Source organism: Rhinatrema bivittatum, chromosome 4 (genome assembly GCF_901001135.1).
Source record: "Rhinatrema bivittatum chromosome 4, aRhiBiv1.1, whole genome shotgun sequence".
NCBI lineage: Eukaryota > Metazoa > Chordata > Amphibia > Gymnophiona > Rhinatrematidae > Rhinatrema > Rhinatrema bivittatum.
In genome coordinates this window covers 218,971,757-218,995,389 of record NC_042618.1, presented here as the reverse complement: position 1 = coordinate 218,995,389, position 23,633 = coordinate 218,971,757, and the positions used below count along the sequence as shown (strand labels likewise).

The 23,633-nt window shown below is 43.2% G+C and overlaps 1 protein-coding gene across 1 annotated transcript in view; it reads left to right on the top strand.

The window, feature by feature from the left end:
* UTP20 (UTP20 small subunit processome component) overlaps positions 1–23,633 on the top strand; it is a 399,297-nt gene that overhangs the window by 164,618 nt on the left and 211,046 nt on the right. The window contains exon 27 of the mRNA XM_029599719.1: positions 3,874–4,082. Coding sequence (XP_029455579.1) covers positions 3,874–4,082 — 209 coding nt within the window. The remainder of the gene's footprint in view (positions 1–3,873; positions 4,083–23,633) is intronic.

Sequence of the window (23,633 nt, the reverse complement as noted above, 5' to 3'; positions counted from 1 at the left end):
TTGGAAAAGCTGGCCAGTAAATGGGGCGAATGCCAGTTCCCCAGTTACCAGAAGATAGAGGAAGCATCTGCAGCGCCCCTCACCTATGAGGGGTCATTCCAGGGGTTCCCAGCATTTTCAGAGGTCTCGACCCTTTGGGAGGTCTCAGTTCTTTCGTACCCAGTAGCCCAAGAGGGGGGCAGGTTCGAGTTCAGGCTCATCCCAACCCTCCCCCCGTGAAATTTTACCGACCCACCTTCGGGACAAGGAGATAGGGGGTCGTCTGTCTCTCTTTTACCAATGGTGGGTCAAGATCACTTTGGACAAATGGATACTGGAAGTCATATGAGAAGGATATGCATTGCAGTTCCACAACACTCCTCGGGATGTATTAATGATATCTTCTTGCCACTCCTAGCACAAGAAGCAGGCAGTGGAAATAAGGCTTCTCAGGAAGAAGTACCTATGCCCCAAGAAAATATGGGGTGTTATTCCATGTATTTTGTCGTACCTAAGAAGGAAGGTTCCTTTCGTCATATCCTGAACCTCAAGAGTGTCAACCGTCACCTGCGAATGACTCATTTTTGCATGGAGACCTTATGCTCCGTGGTAATGGCCGTATATTCAGGAGAGTTCCTAACCTCTCTGGATCTCTCCGAGGCCTACCTACATATTCCAATCTGACAAGAACGCTAACGTTTCCTACGTTTTGCGGTACTGGACCGACATTATCAGTTTCAGGCACTACCCTTTGGCTTAGCCTCCGCCCTCAGAACATTTTCCATGATTATGGTGAGGAAAGATGGGATCCTGGTGCACTCATACTTGGACGATTGGCTGATGTGGGCCAAGTCTGTGGAAGAGAGCATCCTGGCAACCAACAAGGTGATCTCCTTGCTACGGGAACTCGGTTGGGTAGTATACCTGGCTAAGAGCAGCTTCAAATCTTCCCAGTCCGTGGAGTATCTGGGAGTCCGGTTTGACATCAGGTGGGGGCAAGGTTTTTCTTCCGACCACATGGATATAGGTTGATGTACCAGGTGCATCAGTTGGTGAATAAGGTACGCCCGATGGTTTGGAGCTATCTCCAAGTCCTCGGTTTAATGGTTGCAACCTGGAAGTAGTGCCATGGGCGAGGATGCACATGCGTCCACTTCAATGCTCTCTATCACATTGGAACCCACAGTCCCAAGACTATGCGGTTTGGCTCCTCTTCCTGATGGAATTCAGTTCTCGCCTCCATTGGTGGTTGCAGGAAGTTCATCTGAGCAGGGGCGTGTCCCTGTCCTCTCCGAACTGGCTGGTTCTCACCACAGATGCAGGACTTCCAGGCTGGGGAGCTCACTGTCAGGAACTGACGGCCTAGGGACATTGGCCGGAAGAAGAGGACCTCTGGAACATCAATCCCCTGGAAGCCCAAACAGTCAGATTGGTGTGTTTACAATTCAGCCACAGACTCCAGGGTCAAGTGGTCCGCGTGATGTTAGACAACACAACCATGGTAGCCTACTTCAATTGCCATGGAGGAATAAGATTCAGCAGTTGTTACAGGAGATAGACCTCCGTATGGAGTGGGTGGAAGTACATCAACAGATGATCTCAGCTTCCCACATCGCAGGAAAAGACAACGTCAAAGCAGACTTTCTAAGCAGGGAGAGTCTAGACCCAGGAGAATGGGGGCTGTCGACCAAGACATTTCAACTGAGAATAGATTGTTGGGGCCTGATGGCCGCATCTCACAATACAAAGGTCCCTCGATTCTTCAGTCGCAGAAGAGATCCAGGAACCCTGGGAATCGACGCTCTCATCCAGATCTGGCCAGAAGACTGCTGGTGGAGAATCCTCTGTGCCTCCCACTGTATAGGGACCTGTTGCATCAGGGACCGGTCGTTCTCAAGGATCCGACTCAATTCTGTCTTATGAGTCTGACCCTTGAGAGGGTTTGCCTGATGAAGTGGGGATATTCTGCAGTGATAATTGTCACTTTACTCTGCCCTTGAAAATTCTCCACATCCCTAGTGTATGTACGGATCTGGAAAGTATTTGAGGCCTGGTGCGAAGAATGTGGTGTCCTCTCACAGATGATTAAAATCCCTCTTATTCTGTAATTTTTGCAGGACAGCTTGAATAAAGGTTTGGCCCTTAATTCCTTGAAGGTACAGGTAGCGGCTCTCTCCTGTTTCAGGGGTGAGGTGAATGGGGCCTTTCTGTGGATTGCCACCTGGTAGACTGAAAAGGGAACTACTTCAGAGTCATCCTGACTTAACCATTTTCTGAAGGGAGTGAAGCACCTTCAACCTCTTTTACGGTTGCTGGTTCCCTTGTGGAATCTTAATTTAGTACTGGATTTTTTGGCAGGTCCTTTTTTGACCGCTGCGCAGTCTTCCTTGTGATTATTGACCTTGAAAACGGTGTTCCTGGTGGCTATATGCTTGGCACGTTGCATCTCTGAACTGCAGGCATTGTCATGCTGGGAACTGTTCCTCCGGATGACTCCAGGGGCGGTACAGCTACATACTGTTCCATCCTTCTTGCCCAAGGTAGTATCAGAATTTAATTTGAATCAGTTCATTTCGTTGCCAGCCCTAGATAAAATCAAGGACATGGAGGAATATCATCTCCTCCATCATTTGGACATCAAGAGACTTTTAATGCGGTATCTGGATGTCTCAGAACCGGTCTGAAAGATGGACCGCCTGTTTGTCCTTCAAGGTGGAAGGAAGCATTGCAAATCAGCTTCGTGGGCTTCCATAGCTCGCTGGATTAAGGAGGTGGTCACAGGAGCCAATGTGGAGGCTGGATAGCCATTAGCTTCTCAGATTAGAGCCCATTCCACTAGGGTTCAGGCGGTCTCATGGGGAGAAGTTAGACTGCTGTCTCCTGTCGACATCTGCTGAGCGTTGACGTGGTCCTCCTTACACACCACTTCCAGGTTTTACTGTCTTGGACACACAGTCCTGAGAGGATGCAGCCTTTGCACAGGTAGTATTGCCTGAATCGCAGGCAGCCTCCCACTCTGACTGGGAGTAGCTTTTGTACATCCCGTTGGTCCTGAGTCCATCTTGCTACACACTAGGAAATAGAGAAATTACTTACCTGATAATTTTGTTTTCCTTAGTGTAGACAGATGGACTCAGCATCTTGCCCTCGGCTGCCCAAGAACTGTGCCACGGGTCCTCCCATGGAGTGGGCCTCGATTCCAAAGGATCACGGGTAAGTGGTCATCCAGTCCCTAGATTAAGGTACCTGTATTCTTACTGAAGTTCAGCATTTATGGTTGCTTGAGAAAGTTACAGTTATCCATTTTTAATCATATTTTTAACTTTATTTTTAATCAAGTCCTTTCACTAGTATGTCTACAGTAGCTTTTGAAGAGAATACTGGAGAGCTGAGGTCACTTTAGGGGTATATGTACAGTGACGTCAGCTTTGCAGCCTGACTCTATCTCCATCTGCTGGCAGAGGAGCATAACCCATTGGTCCTGAGTCCATCTGTCTACACTAAGGAAAACAAAATTATCAGGTAAGTAATTTCTCCAATAACTCTTGAATCTCCCAGGTCCTACCTCTTCAAGATTTAGCATTTAAAGTAAAATGAACTTCCCTGTTTGTTCTGTTATCATTGTTGAGGTTTTGTGTAAAACAGGGCATATACTCAAGTTCTAAGTTCTGGGTGGTGGAACTAAAAACCTATAATTTTTAACTCAAATTCTACTTTTAAAATGAAACTGAGGTGACTCATTTACTGAAAAATTGTTTTTGTCTCTGGTTCATAATGGGAGGGAGACTCTTAGGACTAAAGATCTTATGATGCTTTCTTGGTTGAAGGTTCTGAACTAATACAGGAAAGTCGTTTTCTTTCTGTAAGTTTTTTTTTCCTTTTTTAATTTTGTAGGAGACTGCCAGTCTGCAGTTCTGCGGGCACTTGAAGGACTGGATTTGTCTAAAGTTCTTCCTCTTGGACGTCAGCACAGCCTGTTCAATAGTTTTGAGGTTGTGTTGAAAAACCTAGGTCACCTGATTGTTCAGTACCTACCAGAGATTTTGCGGATAATACTCTGCATGACAGCCACTGTATCACATATTCTGCAGCAGAGAGAGAAGGTAAGAAACAGTGGGGGGGAAAAAAAAACAAAACCCAACCCATAGAGCTGGAAGTCATCTAGTTGCAATCTAGTTCTCAATACCACCCAGCTGATCTGATTTTCCTCTTCATCCACTCAGATCAGTCCAGTCCAGACAAATGGGTTTTGCATGTCGACCAGCATATGGAGACAGAGATCAACAGCCTCGCTGATGTCACTCCTTATATGCATCTGTGCTGACAGCAGCCTGCCAGTATTCTCTGTCTCCAGCAGATGGTAGACGAGCATCTTGTGCTTTGGACTGCGACCTGGTAGACTGGAAAGGGAACTACTTCAGAGTCTTTTATTTATTTTATTTATTTAACATTTTTCTATACCGACCGTCTGCTTCTAATACTCCTGGGGGGGTATTTTTTTGAGGTGAAAGATGAGCTCTCCCTCCCTCAGTTGAGCAGGGTCCAGGTGCCTGAGGTGAAAGCATTAGTTCTGTCCCTCAGGGCACTTGGTCAAGACCAGGGGGCTTCCAGGAGAATTGGGGTCTACTTTTTCCTTCCTTACTTCCTCCTCCCTTCCACTCTCTGTTGCTGATTTTCTACCGCACTTCAAACGGGAGCCTATATCTTTAAGATCTTTTTCTTTTTGCTTGCTTGTGCCAGTGATAAAGTATAAAAAACAAAAAAAGAAACAGAGAAGTCCATCGGAAGCAGTAATGTTTTGGCAGGCCTTGCTGCATAGCATTATGTGGCTGGATTTTGAAGGGAGAAGCTCTGTTGCACGAATGGGTGAGTCGGGGAGAATTTTTTTGCTGGATTGGGATTGCGTTGGCTGGGTACCGCAGCAGGGAACTGCTTTAGATGGCATCATTCTCTGAGCACAGGAAGAAGCCCACGTTCTCTGTGGCCTGCAGTTTAAGGACGGTGCAGATGGTGTGGATTGTAGTACTGCCAGGAGTGCTCCAAAGCTAAGGAGCAGCTCTGGGGGAAGAAGTTTACCATGGCAGAGGGATCCCTATATAAAGCAGCTGTCCAGTTTTTGCTTACCGCTGACACCCAGTCCTTGGAGGAGGCTCCATAAGAACATAAGAAATTGCCATGCTGGGTCAGACCAAGGGACCATCAAGCCCAGCATCCTGTTTCCAACAGAGGCCAAACCAGGCCTCAAGAACCTGGCAATTACCCAAACACTAAGAAGATCCCATGCTACTGATGCAATTAATAGCAGTGGCCATTCCCTAAGTAAACTTGATTAATAGCAGTTAATGGACTTCTCCTCCAAGAACTTATCCAAACCTTTTTTGAACCCAGCTACACTAACTGCACTAACCACATCCTCTGGCAACAAATTCCAGAGCTTAATTGTGCATTGAGTGAAAAAGAATTTTCTCCGATTAGTCTTAAATGTGCTACTTGCTAACTTCATGGAGTGCCCCCTAGTCCTTCTATTATCTGAAAGTATAAATAACTGATTCACATCTACTCGTTCAAGACCTCTCATGATCTTAAAGACCTCTATCATATCCCCCCTCAGCTGACTTTTCTCCAAGCTGAACAGCCCTAACCTCTTCAGCCTTTCCTCATAGGGGAGCTGTTCCATCCACTTTATCATTTTGGTTGCCCTTCTCTACCTTCTCCATCGCAACTATATCTTTTTTGAGATGCAGCGACCAGAACTGTACACAGTATTCAAGGTGTGGTCTCACCACGGTGCGATACAGAGGCATCATGACATTTTCCGTTCCATTAACCATTCCCCTCCCAACAACTCCCAACATTCTGTTTGCCCCCTTGACTGCTGCAGCACACCGAGCCGACGATTTCAAAGTATTATCCACCATGATGCCTAGATCTTTTTCCTGGGTGGTAGCTCCTAACATAGAACCTAACATCGTGTAACTAACCGAAATTAGGGAAGCTAACAAATTTGCCAGCACAGTAATAGATTTTAATTACACCAATTACTTGGTAAATTTCACATCAGGACCTGCTAGGGAGGTGAAGTTTTAGATGAAATAAATGACTAAGTGGTACAGGAACAGATGACAGGGGGAGCTATTCTAGATCCAATTCTTAGTGGAACACAGGATTTGGTGCAAGAGGCAACTGTGGTGGGAATGCTTGCCAACTGTGATCATAACATGATCAAACTTGACTTAACTGGGAGGAGGAAATTAAGAAAACATTACTGCTCTAGCTTTTAACTTTAAAAACGTGGACTTTAATAAAAGGAGAAAAATAGGGGGACAAAAAATGTAAAGGAAGATCTTATTGCGATCAGCCTTAGGAAATTCTCTGTTTTTCCCACGTCACCAGGTGGTTCAAGACCTGATTGATGTGTAGTGGAAGGCTCCTGAGGCTAATTTCAAGGGCATTAGTATCCTCTCCAGATTGTACCTCTTGGATCTGCTGCAGCAGGAGAAATTTAATTCCCTGTACGTACCCAGATCAGTTCATACTCCTGGGTTTTGCCTCCCTTTCAGCAGATGGAGACAGAGAAAATGTTGCAGACACTGCCACATAATCTAGTGAGCCACTTGCAGTCCCTTGGTATTACTCTATCTCCAGCAGATGGTAGAGGTGCAAAACCTGCAGTCTTAAAATTGGTTTAAAAGAAAATTAAAAAAAAAAAAAAAAGAGAGAGAATTTCCTCCCAGGAGGTTAGCAGGTCCTGGTGGGACCGTCCCTCCTGGTGGTCAGGTGAATGAGCAGGGGGTTAGGGATCCTTATATAGCTCGGTCCTTTTGCTGCTGGGGATAGACAACTGGTGGGGCCAATTCCCTTTCCCCAAGAAGACTTGCAGAGCCTTATGCACCTCTTCAGCTTCAAGGGAAGTGACTTTAAAGTTTTTTGGTTTTTTTTTTAAGAGTTACTTTTGGGGTTTTTTGTTTTTTTTTTTGCTTGTAAGTGTCTGTTGACCCGGGGAAATTGGTACATCGGCTTTCACAGCATTTTTCTGGAGTCCTTTGGGCGGCTGCCTGCACACACGGTCGAGCAGACAGGAGTTATGCCACGTGTGGCGACGCATGCGCGTGGCTGTCTCCTGCTGGCATTTGTTCCCTCTGCCTCTCTGGGGGGCATGAGAACAGCGGCAAAAGGATTGGGGAGGCAGCACAAGTGATTTGGGTGCAGCAGCGGGCCCCTTCCTGGTTAGCTCGGAAACAGCAGCCATTTTGTCTTCACTCACGGCTGCTTCTGAAGCCTTGGGGGGAGGGGGATCTCCCTCCATCACTGTCCCTGGCTGGCTGGAGCCCCGTGGAGGACCGGGGAGCACAGGAAACTCTATAAGGGGAGGATGAGGATCTCCTGGGGGAGGATTGTGCTGATCCTGCAGCCTTTTCTTCAGAATTTCTTCTTTCCTAACGTGTAGCCAGATGGACTCAGGACCAAATGGGTTATGTGCTCTCCTGCTAGCAGATGGAGATTTAGTCAGGTTTCAAAGTTGACATCACCCTATATATACCCCTGCAGCAACCTCATCCATTCAGTATCTCTCCTTCTCCTAGCAGATGTGGATTGTGCTTTCCCTATTGGGAACACAGTACTCTTTAGAAGAGGAAATTTTACCTTTAAATTTTACCTTTAAATTGGAGAAAGATCGAGCCCCGCTCTCCTGCAGTGATACCTAATGTCCCCTTTCTTTTAACCAGTTTGCAATCCACAAAAGGACATAGCCTCCTATTCCATGACTTTTTAGTTTTCTTAGAAATTTCTCATGCGGGACTTTGTCGAATGCCTTGTGAAAATCCAAATTCACCACATCTACCGGTTCACTTTTGTCCACATGTTTGTTCACTCCTTCAAAAAAATGTAGAAGATTTGTGAGGCAAGACTTCCCTTGGGTAAATCCATGCTGACTGTGTCCCATTAAACCATGTCTATCTAAATATTTTGTAATTTTATTCTTTATAATAGAAGGACTAGGGGGCAGTCAGTGAAGTTAGAATGGTGCACATTTAAAACTAATCAAAGACAATTCTTTTTCACTCAGCACACAATTAAGCTCTGGAATTTGTTGCCAGAGGATGTGGTTAGGGCTGTTAGTGTAGCTGGGTTTAAAAAAGGTTTGGATAAGTTCTTGGCGACAAAGTCCATTAACTGCTATTAATCAAGATGACTTAGGGAATAGCCACTGCTATTACTGGCATTAGAAGCATGGCATCTACTTAATGTTTTTGGTTCTTGCCAGGTACTTGTAACCTGGATTGGCCACTGTTGGAAACAGGATGCTGGGCTTGATGGACCCTTGGTCTGATCCAGTATGGCAACTTCCTATGTTCTTATGTTCAGCCCCATTCTAGATTTGAAGCAAGTGGACACATTTCTAAAGGTAATTCATTTCAGGATGGAGACCTTAAGGTCTATTATTACAGCCATGCAAAAGGGGGAATTTCTGGTCTTTTTGGATCTAACTGAGGCATATTTTCATATCCCCATATGAAGGAATCATGAGTGCTGGGACACCATTTTCAGTTCCAAGCCCTTCCCTTTGGGTTGGCAACTGCTCCAAGGACCTTCTCGAAGATGATGGTGGTTGTGACAGCTGCCTTGTGCAAGGGAGAGAATTTTGATGTAACATCTGGATGACTGATTGATCAGTGACAAGTCATGACAGGAAGGAATAGCTTCAATTTAGAGAGTGTTTCAATTTCTGCAGGAATTGGGGAGAGTAGTCAATTTCCCCAACAGCCACATAATTTCCTCGCAGATTCTGGATTATTTGGTGCTTGATTTGATATAGATATGGAGCAAGTTCGTCTGATGGACCTAAGGATCCATAGGCTATGCCAGCAGGTTCTGGCGTTGTGGTCCGCCAAGAATCCAATGGTGAGGTCTTCTCTTCAGTCTAGAAATGATGGCGGTGCTGGATCTGGTTCTATGGGCAAGAACCCACATCACCCACTTCAGAGAGCTCTACTTTCCTGCTGGGATCCTCAGTCCCAGGATTATACCTTACGGCTCCCAGTGACAGAGTTGGCTAGAAGGAGCTTGCAGTGGTGGTTGGATTGCAATCACTTGAACCAGGGGAGACCCCATTGGAGTGACGTGATGTCAAATGCCAGTCTTACGGGCTGGGGAGCGCACTGTCGGGAGTAGTTTGATCAGGGACAGTGAACTCCTGAGGAAGCCAGTTGATCCGTCAGTTGGTTGGAGGCCAGGGCAATCGTTTGACTCTTCTGTAGGTCAGGTGGTATGGATAATGTCCAACAAAGCCACTTCAGTTGCGTACATAATCAAGGAGGGATACGAAGTCCACAGCTGTTGTTGGAATTAGACTTTCTCCTTGCTTGGGTGGAGAGCAATTTGAAAGCTGTGTCAGTGTTGCATATTGTGGGGGTGAGTAATGTTCAAGTGGATTATTTCATTTGCAATGTAATCAACCCAGGGAAATGGTCTCTGTCTCATCTAACTTTCGATCAAATTGTTGCCAGATAGGGTTGGCCAAAGTTTGATGGCAGGAATGCAATCGTATGAAGATTTTTTTTAGCCAGAAAAGAAAGATTCTTTCATCTGGAATCAATGCTTAGTTCAGGTCTGCACTGAATCTGGCCCATGGGAAAGATGATATACATGTTTTCCTCTTGGCCCATGATACAGTAAAGGATTTTGCCTATCTTGAGTCATCCAGGGCTGGTGATATTAGTGGCTCCGAGGTGATAGGTAATTCTTTATGCTATATTTCTTTCTGCCTTAACTTCCTTGTTCTTCTGAAAGTCCACTGGTTAAAGAAAGACATATTAATGACAGAGTGGGTTATATTTTTTGTTGACTAGTTGTGTTAAGTTTGGCTGCAGTTTTTTGTCTTGTTACAGAAATACTGGCAGGCTGGTGTCGGCACAGATGCATATAAGAAGTGACATCAGTGAGCCCGTTGATCTATCTCCATCTGCTGGTTAGTGTGCGTAATCCATTTGTCTGGAGTGGTCTAACTGTATTCAAGGAAAGGGCATTATCAAGTAAGAAGTAATTTTACCTATCTCCATTGAATGCAGCTATATTTCATGCATATTCATTGTAGCTGTCTTGAAAATTAGACTGGCCAAGCGGATCCTGAAATCCAAATTGAGAACTGCTGGTCTAGTCCATTTTCTTATATCTAGGCACAATCAACTACACCTAAACCATCCCAGATAGATGGTTATCTGACCTGCTCTTCTAGCCCACCAATGACTGAGATTCCATAACCTTCCTAGGAGGCATGATCTAGTGTTCAACAATGCTTACAGTTACAAAAGCCATGTCTAATGGCCAAACTAAATCCCCCTTGAAGCTCTAGTGATGTAGTGGAATATTGGTCATGAATAAATAAATGTGTTAAATGCTTGGCAACCACAAGTACAGATATAGTATACAAAATCCAGTACCTCTGAACAAAAGACATATGAGCAATGGTAATAAGGTAAGTTGTGATATAGAAGTAGGGAAGGAGACTTTTAATATGGACAGTGGATCTGGAAGAGGAGTGAGATCTGCCTCCAGCAGTGTTTAATTGTGAGATGGGACAGGAAAAAGAAACAAGCTAGAAGAGCAGAAGTAATAATGTAAGGTCTTAGATGGTAATAAGTTCAGAGAAGTAGGCATGAACGAGTCCATAAAGGATTTGAAAACAAAATTGCCTTGAATTTGGAAGAAACAGTAGTAGAATTCTCAGGGATTTAGACTGTTACTGCATTTCCAAACAGCTGAGGAGGAGTTCAGCTACATACTAGTTATACTGAAGGTGATTAAAATAGAGGCAAATGAGTTGAAGTGATCACCATGCAAAGAAATAAAAGTATGAAGAAGTATTGCAAAAACCCCCCAAAACTGTGATTATGAAAAGTGGTGCATATTTCTGGATCAAGGATGGCATCGATCATAGAGACGGAGAAAGTGAGTTTATTCAGAGACCTGACAGGAGGCAGAGGATCCAGAAATTGTAGCTGTTGAAGGGTGGTCTTGTTAGGATGATAGATTTCACATACTCCTTCTGAAAGCCCTATGTAGATAGAGCTGTTCAGACAGCAGCAGTGGCAGATTTACCAAGAGGCGGAGTAGACAAGTACCTATGGGTAGCCAATCTGCCATGTGAGTTATTTTGTTTTACATCATCAGCTATCTTGGAGGGGAGTGGGGGGCAGCTGGAGGTACAGATTTGTTGCTGGGATAGCACTCTTTCTGTATTTAAACTTTACTTATTGGCTTTGATTGCAAGCTTCAGCATCATCTATGCCATTTGTAAAAGCACCACTATGTGGCATCAGCCAGCAGCAAGGGTAGGAGGCGAGAGAGTGCAATTTTACAGTTGCAACAGGCTCTAATCTGATTTACAGCAGTGCATTACTTGCGAATACAAACATTAAAACAGAGAAGACATTTGTTATAGCAGCTTTACATTGTCTGTAATATATAATCATTTTCTTACTGTGCGCTATTCAGCAATATTGTTTTACAATAAAAAAACTGTAATTCAGTAACTTGTGGAACTGTTATTTGGGATGCCAAAGTGTCATTTGCAAAGTTAATTTAACACTTCATTAGCTAGCGAGGTGTTGAAAGTTCAACACAGTACGAACACTGTCTTGGATGGATAATCATTACAAGAAATTGTGGGCGGTTATGCAGTAATTTACTTCAGAATACTGCTGATATGTGCCAAAAGTAGAACAAAATAGCCCCGTTAAAATTCCACTGTGCTAGTTTTGAGCCAAGTTATACTTTTACTTTCCTCATTTTTTCTCACCTTTCTGCATTTTATGCTGGGAAAGTCTGATGGGATGTTAATGGGATTGAGAAATAATTAGTAAATGGATAAGATCGTTTTCTGTTTTCATCATTTTCTGTTTCTCAGAATATTATAAACCTTATTCTGATTGATCCATGAGCAGGCCATACTGTGCTTTTAATAGTATACCCTTGGTATAAATACAGTGCTTTGCATGATCCCTAAAAAAAAATGCATGAACCTGTAGCACTATTCTGAGCTATATATAAACTGAGTAGACCAAAGCATCCAAATGTCAAATCTTATATCACTTAACGTCTTATCTGTCAAGATCGATGAATCTCAGACTGGTAGTCCTAGAGATCAGAAGCCAGAGAGTCTACTCATAGAGTCACAGTCTTCGGGATCTGTTAATCAGCATCCTCTCATACCTTGATGCTAGATCCATCCAAGAAAGCCTTCATTGGTTCAGCAGGGAACCACCCCTGATTGGCTGCAGTATTTAAACCCAGCTGCTGCAATGACTCTGGCTGTGGCTGGCACCACAGAATTCTAGGACTTTCTTGAAATGTTTGGTGCTTTGTCTACTGGATCCTGATCCTGCTCGTTGTTCTCCTCTTTCTTCCTGGACCTCAGACAAACTTCTGACTTTGATCTTCTGACATAACCTGACTCCAGCTTCAGCCCCTTGAACCAGCCCAAACTCTACACACTACTGATTCCTTGTAAGTACCCGGATCAGTCCAGACTCCTGGGTTTTGCCGTGGCCCCCCCCCCCCCCCCTTAGCAGATGGAGACAGCGAAGTTCTCAAAACAGACTCCGCCTTATATAAGATGGTGCCACTTACAGTCCATCAGTATTTCTCTGTCTCCAGCAGATGGTGGAGGTGCAAAACCTACAGTCTGGTCTGTGTGTTAGTTTTATTATAGGAGTTAGTCAGAGTTAGCTTGTATTTGTTTTTTTCTGGCTTGGTCAATTTTGCTTTACAAAAAAAAAAAAAACAGTCTTTGAGGAGCAGTGTGATCTTCAGCCTCCCAGGGGGTCATGAGGTCCTGAGAGGGCCATCCCCCACTGGTGTTGAGGCAGCTGCAAGACAGGGTCGAGGGCCCTATTATCCTTCTTTGGCAGCTTGGGTGCGGTAACGGGGAGCCCGGTTCACTCCACCCTGCAGGATCAGCACCTTGGATCACTGCCGGGCAAGTTTAAAAAAAAAAAAAAAATCTTTGTTTGCTTTCGGCAGCGCAGCGGCTCTCTCTCTCCTCCCTGTTTTCGCCGTGTTTTGGTGTGGGGGTACCCGATTTTGCAAATTTTTTTGTGTTTTGTGTGATTTTCTTTTCTCCTCCGATGCCTTGGTCTGTCTCATGCCGCGCGTGCGGCTCTCTCATGAGGGCCTGTGCTTGGGGTGTCTGCCTGGGGGATGGGGGGAGGGATCCTCTGGAGCCGCGAAAATGAAAAATATGGCAAAAAACAAGTCTGCGAGTTTCTTCAGGGAAAGTTGGTGCTGGCCAGGCTGGGGCTATCAGTAGTTGAGAAAGAAAGATATCTCCAGGTGGACTTTCATCTCTGTGAGCAACCTGTTCACCGAGCATTTTCCTCATGGAACCAAGAAATCCAGCAATCCCAATCCTAGTCAAGGACATAGGGTTAGGATGTGTATCAGTAAATCATCAAAGACCTCAGGGACAAGTGGGCACATGACCCTCCCATGTAGGTGGTTCTAGTCTGGTTATCGTGGAAAGACAGGAAACTTCAGTTGGAAGCCATGATCAACTTCTGCAACCCCTGTCGGCTTCATGGATGTTGCATTTGCCCAGCATGGTTTCAGTATAATATTCTGCCAATCAGAACTAGAATTGTGAACACTTTGAAAGTACTTGAAAGAAAATCTAGACAAAGAGTTTGACGCTCAGTGTTATCTGCATGAGTTCCCCTTTTTGTCCTCAAAAAAGAATGATTCCTGTGCTCATGTGTGGATTGTCAGGCCCTAAGTGCAATTCTGGTTTAAATCAAGTATCCCCTTTCTCTCATCAATGAACTATTTGACCACCTTCGATTAGGCTGCATATTTATATAGCTTGTTCCTACAAGGAGCTTACAAGCCGATTCAGGATAAGGAGAGAGCTGAGTGGAAAACATGAACATTTTGAATTCTGGATGATGGGATTTTACATCTCTTTAGCTATGCTCCAAAGCTTTGTTAATTATATCTTTTGAGATATTTTAGATCAGTTTATTATATACGATTAACCTAGATTATCTTATCTTCTTTGAAAAAGCTATAGAACATTAACACATCAAACTATTCACCAAATTTGATAAATGTGAGTTTGACATCAAATCATCAAATTTCTAGTTTGTTATCTCATCAGATGGGACTGTTCATGGACCATGAATAACCACAATAGTTTTGTCAAACAAGAATTAGAATACCCCTGTATAGAGCAGAAACTGAGACAATCCAAAAATGAAAAATTCTGCCACTAATGACTCGTGATAGATTTAATAGGTGTCATGGATGACCATCATATTTGTCTTGTCACTGGTTATGTTGATAAAGCCTATAATGACATTAAGACCTGGTAATTGTGGTGCAACAGGCAAAATTAATGTAGCCTTTATGCACTCAATCCAGATTAATCATTGGTCATTCCACACCTCTGTCTTTGTGTAGGCACTCAAACTGCTTATTGCTATGGTGAACATAAGATAGTGCACCGATGAACATTGAATGTGCACTTATCTGAATCCTGAAGTTGGTCCTCCGCTTATCTGAATCCTGAAGTTGGTCCTCCACTTATCTGAATCCTGAAGTTGGTCCTCCAACTTCAGGATTCAGATAAGTGCACATTCAATGGGCACCTGAAAAGGAAAGCCTCATTCATTCCTGTTTCTAACACTGGAACAAATTTGATTTTAAGTTGAGGATGTGAATTAATGGCATTATGGCACAACAGTCTGGACAATACTTGTTTAGAACCCCCTCTCTCCTTCCGCTCATTATAATATCACCAGATGAGTTTGAGTGATAATTGAAAGGGGAACATATATAACAGGATTACCTGTAACCCCTTAGATGCTTCAGTAGTACAATGATACGGCCTTTGGATTGTAGTTTCCTTGTTTTTTTGTTTTTTTTAAATTCTTTATTTATGCTTTTCTAATACAATAGTATCACAAAACTTATATAGGTAACTTGTTACATAACATTGATGAAAATAATTCAGTGGAAAAAATTAACATTTGAGCAAACAAATTCAATGTAGTAACCAAATCTCACTTCAATATTGAGAGAGGGGGTATCACTTTTAAGGAGACAATAAGAAAAAATTAATTCAAATAGGACTTAACCTGAAAAATAAGAGCAAACTACCTTATTCCCCTGGATCTGTGGTTGTCTCAGTAGGGATTATTGAATCTAAATAAAGTTTCAACTGCTCTGGAGAAAAGAAAATAAGAGTATCTGCTTCTTTTTTAATTATACATTTGCAGGGGTATCTTAAGAGAAAAGTAGCCCCCAAAGATATCACCGCTTGCCTCATCGACAGAAACCCTTTCCGTCTTTCTTGGGTTATTTTAGAAATATCTGGGAACATACGGACACGACTTCCATGAAACATAGTATTTAAATTTTTAAAATAGGAAATCATTAATCTACTAACATCCTGTTCAAGTATCAAGGATACAAACAAAGTAGAAAAATCTATAATTTCAATATCTGAGGATTCTAGGAAGTTAGTTAGATTTTGTAAATCCATAGAAGGTGCTACTTGTTGATTTGGAGCATTTCTTGCAGGGAGGAAATAAACCTTATTTATCAAAGGAAACTGTGCTTCAGGCAACTGAAGAACCTCTGAGAAATATCTTTTTAAGGAAATAATGGGCATTTCCCCCATAATTCTTGGAAAATTAATCAGTCTTATATTCAAACGCCGGTTCCAGTTCTCCAGTAACTCCAACCTCCTGGAAAGGGCAGCTCTGTCATGAATAGTGGCAATATTGAATTCTTTAATATGTGAAATCTCGCTTTCTACTTTCCCCATTGAAGACTGTAGAGAAATGAGGGAATTCTCTTGAGTTGTTATCTTAAAATTTACTTGAGAAGCAAATGAGTCCAATTTTGCATTACAATCCCGTACTGCAAGAGTTAACCCCGCTGAGAGTTCCCATAGGTTTTCCAGGGTTACGACCGCTGGTCTTACCAGAGTTTCAGGTCTGGCCTCCGATGTTGAGGGGGTCACTCCGGAGATTAAGGATGGTATAGCTGGTTCAGCGGGGACTGTAACTCCTTCCCTCGCCGACCTGTCTCCGTTTCCTGAAGCTCCTTCGACACTAACCGGCGCTTCACCCAGCAACTCAGTCGCAGTGACCTCATCAGTCCGCGCCGGTTGCTGTGCTTCCGGGGTCGAGGTTACTCTGGTAGCCGGTGGACGCGTCTCGGGGGGGCTGAGGGAAACCTCTGTCCCAGGTGAGTTCGCCTCTCCTCTCGGCGTGCTCGCAGCAGGACTCACCACCCCGATTTGTTGTGCTCCCTGGGCGAGGAAGGTAGTAATCAGGGCTTGCTCTGTAAGTTGGGTAGGTATAGAGGGAAAAACCCTCACCTTCCCTTTTCTTTTCGCTGGCATTTCGAGGAAATTTTATTGAAGGTTAGGAGCTGCTCTGTTCCACACACCCGTTCAGGACGCCATCTTGCCCCCCGTTCTGTAGTTTCCTTGTAAATTATTTAGGAAGTGCACAGATCCAGTGCAGTGGCAGTAAAGGCAGCTGTGATGAATAGCACTGAAGGTACCAGTAATAACATCCAGGTGGCCAGATGTTAAGAGTAGCAGTGGTAGAGTAATCCATATTTACTCCTGACATTGGTATATGCCAAGAGAGTCTCATATTCCAGTAGATTTATTTTATGCAGTTTTTGTTGTGGGACTTTCATGCCCAAACTAACAAGCATAGCAACGTAGTGGATGGTGGCAGATGAAGACCAGTTTCCAGCTTTTCTGGTCCACATTGCTAAGGCTATGTTTATTTTATTTGTGTAAAATTTATTGTTAGGCGTTTTCCTGGTTCTGAAAGAACTGTCCAAAGCAGTGTACAACCAGAACGTTCACAGATCACCAAAAAAACATTAACAAATGATAAACATTTTTTTAAAACATACAAAGCAATATAACACAAAATATTTTCTAGCCACAGCTGAACGTAACAATCAGATAAAATGCCCACACTTACAACCAAGAGGTCATTCCTCTTGTATTATTACCCTTACTCTACTTGTTACAGAAAGCACAAAATGTTATCAATACCTGTTTGCTGCATTAGAAATAACTGAGAAAAGAGGCAGGTCTTGACGTTCTTTCGAAAACTAAAATAGTTCTAGCTTCCAAGCATAGAAGCTTGACCACTATTAGGATGTCGCGCCTTTATCCACATGATTCTTTTTGGTTTTGCCCTCTGTGGTTCTCTACCATCCTGGATAGATTAGCAAACAAATTCCCATACTTAATCTGACACCCAGGACCTCCCACCCCTTCTGATTCTCACCCCTTAGCCTGCAGTGTCGCTAGCTTGTGCTGCTTTTATGTGTCCCTTGTTTCTCCCCTTGCTTCTGCTTTTGAGGAAGTTGAAGTATGGGTTGTTTTGCAATACTACATCATCCTAACCTTGTTCACATCACTGTACTCACTTGGTCCCAAGCACACTTGAATTCTGTTGTTGGGTTACCCCAGTCATGTACTGACCTTTCAGTAAAGAAACGTGTTCTCATGTTTTCTTCTGTATCTTTCTGCCTGCAGTTTCAGATTATGAAACCCCCCCCCCCCCCCCATATCTTTGCATTCCCTTTACTATGGAAAATGTCCTCTTCTCATACGTTTTTTTGAAGGCTGTAATATATTTGAATGTTTCAGTCATACCCCCACCTTTGCCTTCTTTCCTCCAGCGAGTACGTTTTGAGTGTCTTAAACCTCTTTGTAGGGTTTGTGTTGCAGGCCTTGTATCATTTTAGCAGCCTTTCTCTAAGCCATCCTGTGAAATGACCTTACACAATAAACATGTACATGGATTAACTTATTTCTGTAGCTTTTGCATTTTTTTAATACCCCCGAAATTGAGAGTTAGTAGCTGTTGGCTGTAGATTTCACAGTCTTGTTATTTGCAAGGGAAATGTAACACCTTATTACATAGTGAAGTATTAAAATTTGAGTGAAGCATAACTGATTCTGTCTTATGCCTGGATAATCATCGTAGGAACATCTGTGTGACTGGAAAGTAATAAAACTTCCTACACTACAGCAAAGCAAAAACGAACATAGCCAGGGAGCAGAATGGCACAGTTAAACTTCCACTTTTTAATAGTTTTCAGATGTTATAGTTTTACTCTTTTCTGAGACCTGTTGTCTGTTTTTCTTTTGAAACTTGCATCACAGTTTTTACAAACTGGGAGGAGGGATTGGATTAGATTTTTGTATAACTGGGAAATGATTAGCAAATATACAAATGTTGTCCATTGTTTGCATTTCTTACTGTCTCAGTGTTGAATCCTATTCTGATAAACTGTCAAGGCCCAAGGGTCAATATGAGTGACATTTGGGGAGTTTCTGAACAAAAAAATAAAAATGTAATGAAATAATTTCAGTATTTTGGCACACCATTGAAGAGCATGATGCTGGTAGTGATGTAATAGCAATACAGTGGTTGAACTAGGAAAGTGGATGTTTGCCCTTAATTGTCTGCCTCTCACCTCCACCCCAGCACTCTGTTACAGCAATCCTTCTAGTCATCAGCCTGTTCTTCCCAAATCCTGCCTTTATGTATTTTTACTTCTATCAGTCTCCAGAGACAATTCCATTCTGAACCGTTTCCTGCTATAATTCCTGCTTACTATGCTTTCACAGCATAGTCATGGATACGTTCTTGGAGGAGAAGTCCATTAACTGCTATTAATCAATTTTACTTAGGGACTAGCCACTGCTATTAATTGCATCAGTAGCATGGGATCTTCTTGGTGTTTGGGTAATTGCCAGGTTCTTGTGGCCTGGTTTGGCCTCTGTTGGAAACAGGATGCTGGGCTTGCTGGACCCTTGGTCTGACTCAGCATGGCAATTTCTTATGTTCTTATGTTCTTAACATACTTCAGTACTGCCCTACCTCAGCATAATAACCAGAACAGTCAGAAGTTATGCAGTCATGCTTCCTGGGTGGGTCTTGGACTGGTGAAGCAGGACTAATGGAAAGGAAATTAACAGGTAAGAAAATTTCTGCTTCCATCTTGTCCTGCTACACCAGTCCAGCCCTGATAAGTGGGAAGTACCAAAACTTCAGTTACCCAGGTGGGTGGAAGAGAAGGCTGCCCACAAAACTCCCGTCCCATAAACTCTTTCCTTCCATGCCAGCACATCCAAACGGTAGTGCTTCACAAAAGTATTCAAGGATGACCATGTAGCCGCCCTGAAAATATCAGCTGGCACAAGAATGTGCAAGCACCAATTCTGGGGCCGCCTTGCTTTTGAGCAAATAAGCTGAATCAATAGTTTCCTTTATACAGTGAGCCAGGGTAGCCTTAGAGACCACCACCTCCCCTCTTCTTGGACCTCAAAACAAGACAAACAATTTGTCAGACTTAAGGAAAGCATTAGTGATCTCCAAATAGCACAGAATAATCATCAAGCAGGGGTCCCAGCAAGACAAGTCTTGCAGCTCCAAGTCTCACCATGTGGAACAAATCACCACTAGGAACGCCGTTTTTTCAGCGATAGATCCTTCAGTGAAGTCTGTTTGAGTGGCTCAAAGGGGGACTCCCCATTATGGCTTTCAGCACCAAGTCAAGATCCCATGGGGGAATGACGGATCGAAAAGGAGGACACAGCCTCTTCACACCCCTCGACGCGAAAGACATCCAAGTGAGTCACTAGGGAAACACTACCCAGCAGCATGAAATGGCTGTCACCTATACCTTCAAGGAACTCAAGGCAAGCCCCTTGTCTAGCCCACCATGAAGAAAGGCCAAGATACAGGGCACATCCACTTTCCAGGGAGATTCTGACCTAGTCCCACAGACCTGCTCAGACAACTGCCACTCGTGAATATCGGCCAAGGAAGTGGACCATTTTCAAGACTTCAATAACTTTGAAATCACTGCCGAAGAATACCCTTTCTTGTGGAGCCATCTCTGCTCAAGAGCCAGGCCATAAGACAGAAAGCAGCTGGGTTGTCTATGGCTATGGGCCCTGAACCAGAAGACCCCCAATGCCTTCCATCCCTCCACCACATCCTTCCTTGAGGATTAACCTTGCATTAATGATTTGAGTTGAAAGAAGAAGATGAATGTTTAATTGCTGTTGCGTTCTTAGGGGGTCATTTTCAAAAGGATTTGCATGTGTGAATGTAACTACTATTGTAGCAATTTTCAAAAGCCCACTTACCTAGATAGGATTTTAGACAGTGCTGGGGAGGAGCCGGCTGTCGTGGTACACGTGGGCACCAACGACATAGGAAAATGTGGGAGGGAGGTTCTGGAAGCCAAATTTAGGCTCTTAGGTAGAAAGATTAAATCCAGAACCTCCAGGGTAGCATTCTCTGAAATGCTCCCTGTTCCACGCGCAGGTCACCAGAGGCAGGCAGAGCTCCGGAGTCTCAATGCGTGGATGAGACGATGGTGCAAGGAAGAGGGATTCAGTTTTGTTAGGAACTGGGGAACCTTTTGGGGAAGGGGGAGTCTCTTCCGAAGGGATGGGCTCCACCTTAACCAGGATGGAACCAGACTGCTGGCGCTAACCCTTAAAAAGGAGATAGAGCAGCTTTTAAACTAGAACAAAGGGGAAAGCCGACAGTCGCTCAGCAGCGCATGGTTCGGAGAGATGTATCTTTAAAGGATACTAATGATGCACTAGAATTAGGGCATCCCGACAGTGAGGTTCCAATAATTAGAAAAGTAGTCCAAATGCCTGTAACTAAAAACTCACCTGAGCTAAAAAATTCTAACTTATCCCTATCAATTAAAAAGCAGAATAAAAATACAATCAAAAAACAAACTTTGAAATGTTTGTATGCTAATGCCAGAAGTCTAAGAAGTAAGATGGGAGAATTAGAATGTATAGCAGTAAATGATGACATAGACTTAATTGGCATCTCAGAGACATGGTGGAAAGAGGATAACCAATGGGACAGTGCTATACCGGGGTACAAATTATATCGCAATGACAGAGAGGAGCAGTCGGGAGGAGGTGTGGCGCTTTATGTCCGGGATGGCATAGAGTCCAACAGGATAAACATCCTGCATGAGACTAAATACAAAATTGAATCTTTATGGTTAGAAATCCCTTGTGTATCAGGGAAGACTACAGTGATAGGGGTATACTACCGTCCACCTGGTCAAGATGGTGAGATGGACAGTGAAATGCTAAGAGAAATTAGGGAAGCCAACCAAATTGGTAGTGCAGTAATAATGGGAGACTTCAATTACCCCAATATAGACTGGGTAAATGTATCATCGGGTCACGCTAGAGAGATAACGTTCCTGGATGGAATAAATGATAGCTTTATGGAGCAAATGGTTCAGGAACCGACGAGAGAGGGAGCAATTTTAGATCTAATTCTCAGTGGAGCACAGGACTTGGTGAGAGAGGTAACGGTGGTGGGGCCGCTTGGCAATAGTGATCATAATATGATCAGATTTGATTTAATGACTGGAAAAGGAACAGTGTGCAAATCCAAGGCTCTCGTGCTAAACTTTCAAAAGGGAAACTTTGATAAAATGAGAAAAATTGTTAGAAAAAAACTGAAAGGAGCAGCTACAAAAGTAAAAAATGTCCAAGAGGCGTGGTCATTGTTAAAAAATACCATTCTAGAAGCACAGTCCAGATGTATTCCACACATTAAGAAAGGTGGAAAGAAGGCAAAACGATTACCGGCATGGTTAAAAGGGGAGGTGAAAGAAGCTATTTTAGCCAAAAGATCTTCATTCAAAAATTGGAAGAAGGATCCAACAGAAGAAAATAGGATAAAGCATAAACATTGGCAAGTTAAATGTAAGACATTGATAAGACAGGCTAAGAGAGAATTTGAAAAGAAGTTGGCTGTAGAGGCAAAAACTCACAGTAAAAACTTTTTTAAATATATCCGAAGCAGAAAGCCTGTGAGGGAGTCAGTTGGACCGTTAGATGATCGAGGGGGTTAAAGGGGCACTTAGAGAAGATAAGGCCATCGCGGAAAGATTAAATGATTTCTTTGCTTCGGTGTTTACTGAAGAGGATGTTGGGGAGGTACCCGTAATGGAGAAGGTTTTCATGGGTAATGATTCAGATGGACTGAATCAAATCACGGTGAACCTAGAAGATGTGGTAGGCCTGATTGACAAACTGAAGAGTAGTAAATCACCTGGACCGGATGGTATACACCCCAGAGTTCTGAAGGAACTAAAAAATGAAATTTCAGACCTATTAGTAAAAATTTGTAACTTATCATTAAAATCATCCATTGTACCTGAAGACTGGAGGATAGCAAATGTAACCCCAATATTTAAAAAGGGCTCCAGGGGCGATCCGGGAAACTACAGACCGGTTAGCCTGACTTCAGTGCCAGGAAAAATAGTGGAAAGTGTTCTAAACATCAAAATCACAGAACATATAGAAAAACATGGTTTAATGGAACAAAGTCAGCATGGCTTTACCCAGGGCAAGTCTTGCCTCACAAATCTGCTTCACTTTTTTGAAGGAGTTAATAAACATGTGGATAAAGGTGAACCGGTAGATATAGTATACTTGGATTTTCAGAAGGCGTTTGACAAAGTTCCTCATGAGAGGCTTCTAGGAAAAGTAAAAAGTCATGGGATAGGTGGCGATGTCCTTTCGTGGATTGCAAACTGGCTAAAAGACAGGAAACAGAGAGTAGGATTAAATGGGCAATTTTCTCAGTGGAAGGGAGTGGACAGTGGAGTGCCTCAGGGATCTGTATTGGGACCCTTACTGTTCAATATATTTATAAATGATCTGGAAAGAAATACGACGAGTGAGATAATCAAATTTGCAGATGACACAAAATTGTGCAGAGTAGTTAAATCACAAGCAGATTGTGATAAATTGCAGGAAGACCTTGTGAGACTGGAAAATTGGGCATCCAAATGGCAGATGAAATTTAATGTGGAAAAGTGCAAGGTGATGCATATAGGGAAAAATAACCCATGCTATAATTACACGATGTTGGGTTCCATATTAGGTGCTACAACCCAAGAAAGAGATCTAGGTGTCATAGTGGATAACACATTGAAATCGTCGGTTCAGTGTGCTGCGGCAGTCAAAAAAGCAAACAGAATGTTGGGAATTATTAGAAAAGGAATGATGAATAAAACGGAAAATGTCATAATGCCTCTGTATCGCTCCATGGTGAGACCGCACCTTGAATACTGTGTACAATTCTGGTCGCCGCATCTCAAAAAAGATATAATTGCGATGGAGAAGGTACAGAGAAGGGCTACCAAAATGATAAGGGGAATGGAACAACTCCCCTATGAGGAAAGACTAAAGAGATTAGGACTTTTCAGCTTGGAGAAGAGACGACTGAGGGGGGATATGATAGAGGTGTTTAAAATCATGAGAGGTCTAGAACGGGTAGATGTGAATCGGTTATTTACTCTTTCAGATAGTAGAAGGACTAGGGGACACTCCATGAAGTTAGCATGGGGCACATTTAAAACTAATCGGAGAAAGTTCTTTTTTACTCAACGCACAATTAAACTCTGGAATTTGTTGCCAGAGAATGTGGTTCGTGCAGGTAGTATAGCTGTGTTTAAAAAAGGATTGGATAAGTTCTTGGAGGAGAAGTCCATTACCTGCTATTAGGTTCACTTAGAGAATAGCCACTGCCATTAGCAATGGTTACATG